The 9,715-nt window shown below is 35.5% G+C and overlaps 1 protein-coding gene across 1 annotated transcript; it reads right to left on the bottom strand.

Annotated features, from left to right (window-relative positions):
- Window positions 1-1,872: 1,872 nt before the first annotated feature.
- Window positions 1,873-3,307, bottom strand: LOC147813209 (uncharacterized). Its single transcript, XM_087158543.1, has 3 exons — window positions 3,001-3,307; window positions 2,619-2,783; window positions 1,873-2,577 (listed from the first exon to the last, which is right to left on the bottom strand). Exons 1-3 carry the CDS (start codon window positions 3,305-3,307, stop codon window positions 2,075-2,077), a joined length of 975 nt encoding a protein of 324 aa, XP_087014669.1. The 3' UTR covers window positions 1,873-2,074.
- Window positions 3,308-9,715: the final 6,408 nt, after the last annotated feature.

Below are 9,715 nucleotides of genomic sequence, written 5' to 3'. Positions count from 1 at the left end.
CTTTAACTGAAGCTCGTTCAACCGCTTCATTTTCTTAGTCCTCTATAAAGTATATCGGTTGTTGGTCAGGCAAATGAACTGCTAGTCGAGCTACTGTGTGAGATTTATCAGACATTTTAAACTCACTTAGACGCCACATTGCCGCTGGAGCGCTAACATATCGTCCATCTAAAAAATTAAAAACTTCATCATGGTTTATATTGCTATCATTTTTCATCACGATAGAAGCTGCATCGTGCATATATATACATATTTATACAAATATTTTACAGATGCGCAAACTTCAACATTGATATGTGCATTATACTTCTTGATAAGGTAAGGATTATTTGGAACAATCCAACGATTATCAATGTGATGCTTGCCAACTTTGACTGGTACAGTGGAGCGGACTGGATAACCATTCTAAGTACTCTTGTAAACTGGATAACCATTTACATTTTCTTCTGTCTTCTCTTTGAAATGTTAAGGAAATTGCTTCGAGCATTTACCATCTCTCATACATGAGGAATTTCGGTTTAAATAACCACAGGGGCCATGTACCATACATCTTGTAACTATGTCAAAAAGACGTTGATTTATATTTACATTAGGTAATTCTGCCCATATGCAAATCTATCTATGTCGTCTTTTAATCGAATTTTGGAGGAAGAGCCTAATGTCAGTAAAATACGGCTATGAGGCAAGCCCCGCTTTTGGAATTCAATAACATATGTAAGAAGTAATTCCAAATATATTTCTCTTTATGAGATCGTCCAAAAGCTCTGACAGCTTCATCTTAAAAACTCGTACAATAATATCTGGTCTGTTCTCGGGTTTTTCCCGACCATTCATGGCATTTAAAATTTCAGGCCAGCCAGGATTACAGGTAAATGTAACAAACAGGTCTAGTCGCCCAAATTTTCTGACCATAGCCATAGGAGGATCAGCCAAATTCGGCAATTGGACTTTCCCATCATGGCAGCATTTTGTATATTTTTTGCTGGATTTTAGTTCACCCCGCCAAAAAAGTGCGTGACAAAAATTGCAAACCTCCGTCATACTACCGCAATCGTGTTCCAAGAGAGTGACTTCAGTTTGAGAATTCACCCGATTAGCCATATGATGCTCACTACGTGCTCTTCCTCGCCGAAGCCTATCGGCAACATTCCTGGCCAATCTCCGTTGGTGTTGTTCTGCAGTTGTTTCATTAGAACGTCGTACTCGTTCTGTAGCATTTCTAATTGTTCTCCGTTGATATTGCTCTTCTGGAGTTTCATTAGAGCAGCTCTCTCTTCTTCGTAAATTGTTATATACCGTACGTAGATTATTAAGATTCATAATTTAACTCTAATAAAATTTTGCTTAAAATATGAAATAATGAAACGGCATCTAATAATATAACAAAACGTGGAATAGTTAAGTTGTTTTAAAGCTAATAATGTTATAAAATGTTTCAAAACAATTAAAAGAAGTCGTGTGTTTAGTTAACAAGTATGATTAAGGATTAATATCAAAAATAATGTAAATATTAATGCACACGAACATTGATATAACAAAATCTGCCATGTTTCATAAGAAGTAAAAATAACTATTAAAATTAGACGATAACGAGAAATAAAAAGCCACACAAGAAAATTAGATTACCGCGTAATACTCCTAGTGGAAACCAATTTAAGATAGACTTACTGAAATTGTTGGAACTCCATATCCTAAGTTGATGTTGAACGCGTGTTCGAAAAAAGGGTCACCACTTTGGTAAATTAAGTTTTTATAAACATTAAAACAAATTACCTATTAAAATTTAGAGAATAAATTTAATTTAAATATAATTAAGAATTACAAATAAAAATACAGAAAGTTAAATGAAATTAAGATTATAGTAGAGCCATGCATCACCGACCAGCGCACGAGGTAAACTGATGTGTAGCGTCGGTTGCTGGTAGAAAACTGGTTTCACATGAGTCACTGCAAGTTAAAGTAAAAGTGCTTTATTTGCATGGTTGCCGAGGCACACTACATCTGAAGTAAATAAAATTAAGATATATACAAAGTCGAAGCTTTTCCCAACTTGACACGGGTGCTAATTAATTCCTTACTGCCCTTTAAATAAAATAGATTTGGTGTTCACGCTTCTGCACTTATTTCTATGTAACTCTTGAGTTTTCAGCTTTCCAATGTGGCAAAGGCGAATTTTAATATAGTCGAAAAGAACAGATTCCATCAACAAAATCTTGTGGTTATTCAATGGATCTTGATCGTAAGAGTGTTCATCTGTAGCATTGAAAACTCCAGTCATTGTATTAGAGTTGATAAAACGCATGCTTTCAGTAATACGTTTTTGCACAACATGCTTGACATGTAGTCTCCCAGAAGCTTGCATCATCCTGATTTTTTTTCCAGCCACCTTACAAATTTTTACTACATCTGGGGATGGAAAAACTAACCCACCCTTGTTCTTTCGCTGGGTCAATTTGTAATTGTTGAATGAAAGGGAAGAAATGCTGTTAGATGAATGAGGCAAGAGTGATAATATTTCATTTCCTTGCAATGTCAAAACTGAAGTACAATCAGTACACTTGACTGTTTTTTCTTCAGCTTACGGCTTACAAATCTAGCAATATGCGATGTAACATCACAAACATATTCATTTAAATGAACTTCTGGAACATCAGCTTCTTCCTCTATGTCATAATTTTCCTCATCGATAATGCGTTTATTGTAGATATTCACAGCAGATGACACATTTAAAATGGAACTGCTGTCTAAAGGTATACAGTTCTCTTTGCCAATACTTACGATCTCTGGGTGACATAAAAGTCTGACATAGCAGCTGTGAATTGTTTGCAAGTTGGGTTAATATTAAACCAACCCTTGCTTCTGATGGCAGAGAAAAACATTCAGGTGGTCTTGCGGTAATTTGTATGTCATTAAAAAAGACATTTTAGCTCCAGGCTCCTTAATTAAATAATTATACAGTGAGGATACACTATGCAAACAAATTAAAAAAACCCAAGAAACCGGTCTTGCTATTGCTCTCAAGAATCAGAGGTCCATCTGGAGCAGTTCTCAGCTCTTGAATATACAGTTCTGATTCCTCCATGAAGGCAGAAAATTCTTTTTCATTTTTAAGAGTCAAAGGACTCTTAAAGCCTTTACTCGCTAAATTGCGAGAATTTAGCAAATCAAAGTGATTGTTTAAAATCCTTACAAATTTTATGGTAGCCCCGCACCTTTGAAAGTCAAGATGTCTTAGGTTCTTTTCAAAGTACTCCAGAGCATCAGCAACACTGTTGCTTAATGTCTGAGCAGCAGGACGTACCTTCATTTTTTCACGGTACCATTCAATGTGCGCTTTTTTTTTTATACTTTGTGGCAGCAAGCAGACCTTCTTCATTTTGTAACCTCTCTAGCCTTTGAATAAATTTCCAGGAAATGAAACCATCCCTAGGATGAAAAATAGATTCTTTTGTAGCTGAAGTATTTTGAATCAATTTCAGTATGTGTTTAAGGTTCAATAGAACAAATATATTTTTGCCTGTAACAGGATGCGGAAAAAATGGTTTGCGGTTGGCCAAGTCAAAATCGGCACCAAGTTTCTTGGCTGTTGCCAAATTGACACCAGCACCATCAAATGTCAAGCTGGCAATTTTAATTTCTACATCTGAAATAAATTCAATGTCAGCACGAGAATTTAACAAATCAAAGTGATTGTTAAAAATCCTCACAAATTTTATGGTAGCCCCGCACCTTTGAAAGTCAGGATGTTTTAGGTTCTTTTCAAAGTACTCCAGAGCATCAGCAACACTGTTGCTTAATGTCTGAGCAGCAGGACGTACCTTCATTTTTTCACGGTACCATTCAATGTGCGCTTTTTTTTATTTAAACTTTGTGGCAGCAAGCAGACCTTCTTCATTTTGTAACCTCTCTAGCCTTTGAATAAATTTCCAGGAAATGAAACCATCCCTAGGATGAAAAATAGATTCTTTTGTAGCTGAAGTATTTTGAATCAATTTCAGCATGTGTTTAAGGTTCAATAGAACAAATATATTTTTGCCTGTAACAGGATGCGGAAAAAATGGTTTGAGGTTGGCCAAGTCAAAATCGGTACCAAGTTTCTTGGCTGTTGCCAAATTGACACCAGCGCCATCAAATGTCAAGCTGGCAATTTTAATTTCTACATCTGAAATAAATTCAATGTCAGCACGAGAATTTAACAAATCAAAGTGATTGTTAAAAATCCTCACAAATTTTATGGTAGCCCCGCACCTTTGAAAGTCAAGATGTCTTAGGTTCTTTTCAAAGTACTCCAGAGCATCAGCAACACTGTTGCTTAATGTCTGAGCAGCAGGACGTACCTTCATTTTTTCACGGTACTATTCAATGTGCGCTTTTTTTTTTAAAACTTTGTGGCAGCAAGCAGACCTTCTTCATTTTGTAACCTCTCTAGCCTTTGAATAAATTTCCAGGAAATGAAACCATCCCTAGGATGAAAAATGGATTCTTTTGTAGCTGAAGTATTTTGAATCAATTTCAGCATGTGTTTAAGGTTCAATAGAACAAATATATTTTTGCCTGCAACAGGATGCGGAAAAAATGGTTTGAGGTTGGCCAAGTCAAAATCGGTACCAAGTTTCTTGGCTGTTGCCAAATTGACACCAGCGCCATCAAATGTCAAGCTGGCAATTTTAATTTCTACATCTGAAATAAATTCAATGTCAGCACGAGAATTTAACAAATCAAAGTGATTGTTAAAAATCCTCACAAATTTTATGGTAGCCCCGCACCTTTGAAAGTCAAGATGTCTTAGGTTCTTTTCAAAGTACTCCAGAGCATCAGCAACACTGTTGCTTAATGTCTGAGCAGCAGGACGTACCTTCATTTTTTCACGGTACCATTCAATGTGCGCTTTTTTTTTTTAAACTTTGTGGCAGCAAGCAGACCTTCTTCATTTTGTAACCTCTCTAGCCTTTGAATAAATTTCCAGGAAATGAAACCATCCCTAGGATGAAAAATAGATTCTTTTGTAGCTGAAGTATTTTGAATCAATTTCAGCATGTGTTTAAGGTTCAATAGAACAAATATATTTTTGCCTGTAACAGGATGCGGAAAAAATGGTTTGAGGTTGGCCAAGTCAAAATCGGTACCAAGTTTCTTGGCTGTTGCCAAATTGACACCAGCACCATCAAATGTCAAGCTGGCAATTTCAATTTCTACATCTGAAATAAATTCAATGTCAGCACGAGAATTTAACAAATAAAAGTGATTGTTAAAAATCCTCACAAATTTTATGGTAGCCCCGCACCTTTGAAAGTCAAGATGTCTTAGGTTCTTTTCAAAGTACTCCAGAGCATCAGCAACACTGTTGCTTAATGTCTGAGCAGCAGGACGTACCTTCATTTTTTCACGGTACTATTCAATGTGCGCTTTTTTTTTTTAAACTTTGTGGCAGCAAGCAGACCTTCTTCATTTTGTAACCTCTCTAGCCTTTGAATAAATTTCCAGGAAATGAAACCATCCCTAGGATGAAAAATAGATTCTTTTGTAGCTGAAGTATTTTGAATCAATTTCAGCCTGTGTTTAAGGTTCAATAGAACAAATATATTTTTGCCTGTAACAGGATGCGGAAAAAATGGTTTGAGGTTGGCCAAGTCAAAATCAGCACCAAGTTTCTTGGCTGTTGACAAATTGACACCAGCACCATCAAATGTCAAGCTGGCAATTTCAATTTCTACATCTGAAATAAATTCAATGTTCTTTTTAATGAGGTTTGCTCTTTCACATCCATCAAGGCTGTCAATAAAAAAATACCCAATCGGTATCTTCCAGTTTCTATTAAGGCAGTTAAGCATGAAAACTAAAGCCTCTTTAGCTTCTGGCAGCTGATCTTCGTCACTGATGCATACCCTCCAACTTATGAGGATTTTGAAAATAATTCTTTCTAGTGGTAGCGAACCAAAGTAGAAATTTTTAAAGCAAATGGATCTCTCATAAAACTTTTATCAGAACTTAAGAATCTAGCCATATGGCCTGCACTTTTATAAGTAATAGTGGACAAGTTACGCTAAAATTATTTTTTTTTAAATATTAAGACATTAATTTTGCTACCGTCAGAAAAGAAGATTTCTGAAACTACGGAAATTCCGTAGCAGTTGGAGGGTATGCTGATGTTAGTCCCAAAATCTACGTAACCCTCTAAATTGTTTGCCATCCCATTCAACATGACGCCTTACAGTCATCTCATCAGTGATCAAGCTACAGATACTTGGTTTCTTTGCAGCTTTTGCCTCTGCCACTTTCATTTTTAAGGTATTTAAAGCTGGCACAGAAAATTCTGGCGAGCCATCTATGGCCTGGTACCATTTTTTAATGGTGGAGGGGTGTGGCAAACATGTATTAACTAAAATGGAGGGTCAAGGCAAAGCTTCTTAACTCAGGGCTGTACTTGTGAGTTGATGTTTGCTGCTTCTGAACCCGCCTCAGCAATTCAGTTGCAGGTCCTAGCAAAGAAATCTAAAAAACAATTATCAACAAAAGTAATTTGCCTTACAATCGGAAATGCTTTTAAGAATAGTTAATCGAAAATACCTATAAGTTATAATAATGAAATAAAAGTTAGATTTAAACCATTTCTTGTCTTCCTTTTCTCAAACAAAAATTTATATTTAAATTTTGTATTCAGATTTAAGAATGTAAACAATTAAAAATTATTCAATCATTAATAATTTGCCAACAAAAGTTTAAATGTTTTAAGAATTATTTTTAAAGCCAAAATCATCACCAATAAACCAAGTCAAAATCATCATCATATTATCCATCATAAAACCGGTTCTTTCTCGGTTTTCTAATATAGGGGAGAAGACTATCTTTCAAAGCAATAAAGCCTACTAAAATGAGATTCAGTACGCTATGGACTGAAGATGCCTCGCGTGCTTAGTTTTTATGTATAATAAAACTAAAATAAGACTTTCTGATGCATAATTTAAGAATGCTAAACAACTTTTCATAATATTAAAAAAATCTGATTGTTTATAATACAAGCTTAATTACATTAGTATGTATACGATTGTTATTTCATATGATAATCAACGTAATTAATATGAGTCACAAGCTTTTCGCAACATGCATTAAAAAAATTTTAGATTCTCTTCCATACGGCAATTTTATGGTCGAGAAAATCGAATGCAAAAACCATCTCATTAGAGATGTTTGCAGTAAGCTTACTGAACTATCGAAAAGCACAAAAAATGGTTTCAAAATTAAATTTAGGAAACTTTTAGGCTCAAACTTATTTAGAATGCGGCAGGCGATACGGTTTGCGTCAAACCACCATAGGAAATTCGGAAAATGAAGGAACTGAGAACTGATCTCATACCATATATTTGGAAAGCATGACAAATGCAATGAATATTTTTGCAAACCAAAGAAGGTGCTTACAAGTAGAGAGAATAATAATATAGACATAAGCGAAAAAGAAGGAAAGAAAAAGAAATTAGAAGTGGGGGAAAGCATGCAAAACATCGTTGAAGAAATGAAGCAGGATGGGATTTTTTTTTTCGCTTCATGGAAATTTTCGACAATTTATCTTCACATGCTAAAAGTCTGCTATACAACCCTACCAGCAACTTAGCAGAGTCACTAAATTCCGTAATCGCGTAAAATACCAGTGGGAAAAGAATTAATTATAGTTTGAGGATTCCATGCGGTGTAACGCAGCAGTTTCCTCTTTTAATTTAATAAGAAAATATGAAGCCCTGTACAGAACGTCATTTAAATGCAGCCCCAAGAAATTGGGAAGTGGAGCGGAAAAGAGGAAATGTGCCAGAAAAATAAGACAGGGAGAAATTAGAACCAAAAAACGCAAGTTAGATTTAAATAATAAAGATACCAGCTATGGCTCCTTTGCTACCAAACCAGATATGATACAAGAAGAGATTGAGGCCAAAAAATCCAGAATTCTGGACTCCCTACAGTTGAGTGATAAAGAAAGAGCAGACCTTCAGAAAAATACGATCAAACAGGCAGGTTCACCATTATGGATAGCGGCTAGAAAGAAAATACTGTTTAGAAAAACCCTTGCGCACTTTAATTCTTAAGTAATAAATGGTCTGAAATCTTACGAGATGAAATGACTATATACGCTGTATTACATAGTTACGTGAGTGAAGGAAAATGCAAAATGATATCGAGGTTGTATTATTCATTTACTGTTGGGGAATCGTAGAAAGGAGATGGAAAGCCCAAGAACAATTTATACCAAAATTAAAACAGCTAGACAATTAATATTTATAATATAAGTCTTTTTTTGGAGCAGAGTAAATGTTTTAAAGCGTTACTAATTTAAAGGAATAAAAAAGAAGTGTCATACATTATTTTAAATGCTATTTGATATTACCAATATTTGGAATGATAACGAAATATGAATGGTGTAAAAATAATAAAGTAAATAAGAGAAGTAACAAGGAATCACACTACCCCCGTTTTATACACAAAAAAAATAGAGAAAATGGAAAAATAATCAATATAAATGCGTAATCAACTTTTGGAGCACCCTTTAAATATTGAGTTTTGACAAAAAATGTTAACCCGAAACCTAAGGTCCCTTACTCACTGTCCCATCCCTTTTCACGCCTCTTTCTCACCTTCTCCCCCTCACATTTTCTTCAATTTGAGTTGTCCTCTAGCGTAGAAAGCGTCTTAAGCCGCATTATCATTATATGTTTTGAGAGCTGATATAGTAAGGCTTGTGTGTAAAAAAAGTTCAATTAATTCTACGCAGTAGTTTTTGGTTGGTGCCCTTTTAAATATGGAGAGCAACAAGCAGCATTTTCGTCATATTTTACTTCTTGAAGATAGAAAAGGTAAAAATGCTGTTCATGCCAGAAAGAAGTTAACCGATGTGTATGGAGAAGATGTGTTAACAGCATGTCAAAGATGCACCACGTTCTGGAAGGCCGGTTGAAGCTTATAAAGCCATTAGTTGATGCAAATCGGCTCGGCGAATAACAACACGTGAGATCGGTGAGAGGTTAAATTTATCGAATTCAACTGTTTAAAGTCCTGGGTTTAACTTCGAATCTCGATATATGGGTTCCCCATGTTCTCACGGAGAGAAATTTGTGACGTCGCTTTGACATCTGCGATTGGCTTTTCAAACGTCACGGAAATGGTCAATTTTTGAAGCGCATCATTACTGGGAACGAAAATAATAACAAATAAATTGAATAAATAATTGTTTATAACAATGTCAAACGCAAGAGATCGTGGAGCAAAAAAGATGAACTGGCTCAAAGCATTTCGAAAGTCAATATCCATCAAGAAAAGGTGATGCTGTCTGTTTGGTGGGATTTTAAATGAATATTTTTTGGGGGGCTTTTACCGGATAACACAACAATTAATTCGAAAGTCTATTGTCGTCAGCTGGACAAACTGAATGAGGCACTTCAACACCCATAATAGGCTGTTTGACGTCAGCAATGATGAACGGCCATGTAAAATTGCGGCTCAAATTTAGATCTAATTTTAACAATTTAGTGCCATACGTTTTTATGACAGTTCTGCTGGCAGCATACAATGTCAATGTTTCGTGAGTAGTGGGAACGGTTGCTTTGCGTTTTGGCAAAACGCTGACGTCTGCACCAATATCAATGAGAAATTTAAATTTAGAAGAAGGATCGACCAAGAGAACTTGATTTATGAGGCGGTCGACTGTGTGGTCATCACCCGATCGGAGCAA

This window comes from Parasteatoda tepidariorum, chromosome 3 (assembly GCF_982258835.1).
Source record: "Parasteatoda tepidariorum strain Cologne lab strain chromosome 3, Ptep-v5.0, whole genome shotgun sequence".
Classification (NCBI taxonomy): Eukaryota; Metazoa; Arthropoda; class Arachnida; order Araneae; family Theridiidae; genus Parasteatoda; species Parasteatoda tepidariorum.
This window is presented reverse-complemented; position numbering and strand designations above follow the sequence as displayed.

What these genes read in the sequence shown, in the direction of transcription:
- LOC147813209 (XM_087158543.1), bottom strand. Translation starts at nt 3,307, where the DNA reads ATGAAGGTACGTCCTGCTGCTCAGACATTAAGCAACAGTGTTGCTGAT. An exon ending in TGAGAGCAATAGCAAGACCG is followed by an intron (nt 2,784 to 3,000) that starts GTTTCTTGGGTT and finishes TATGTCACCCAG; the next exon opens with AGATCGTAAGTATTGGCAAA. An exon ending in TCATTTAAATGAATATGTTT is followed by an intron (nt 2,578 to 2,618) that starts GTGATGTTACAT and finishes GTAAGCCGTAAG; the next exon opens with CTGAAGAAAAAACAGTCAAG.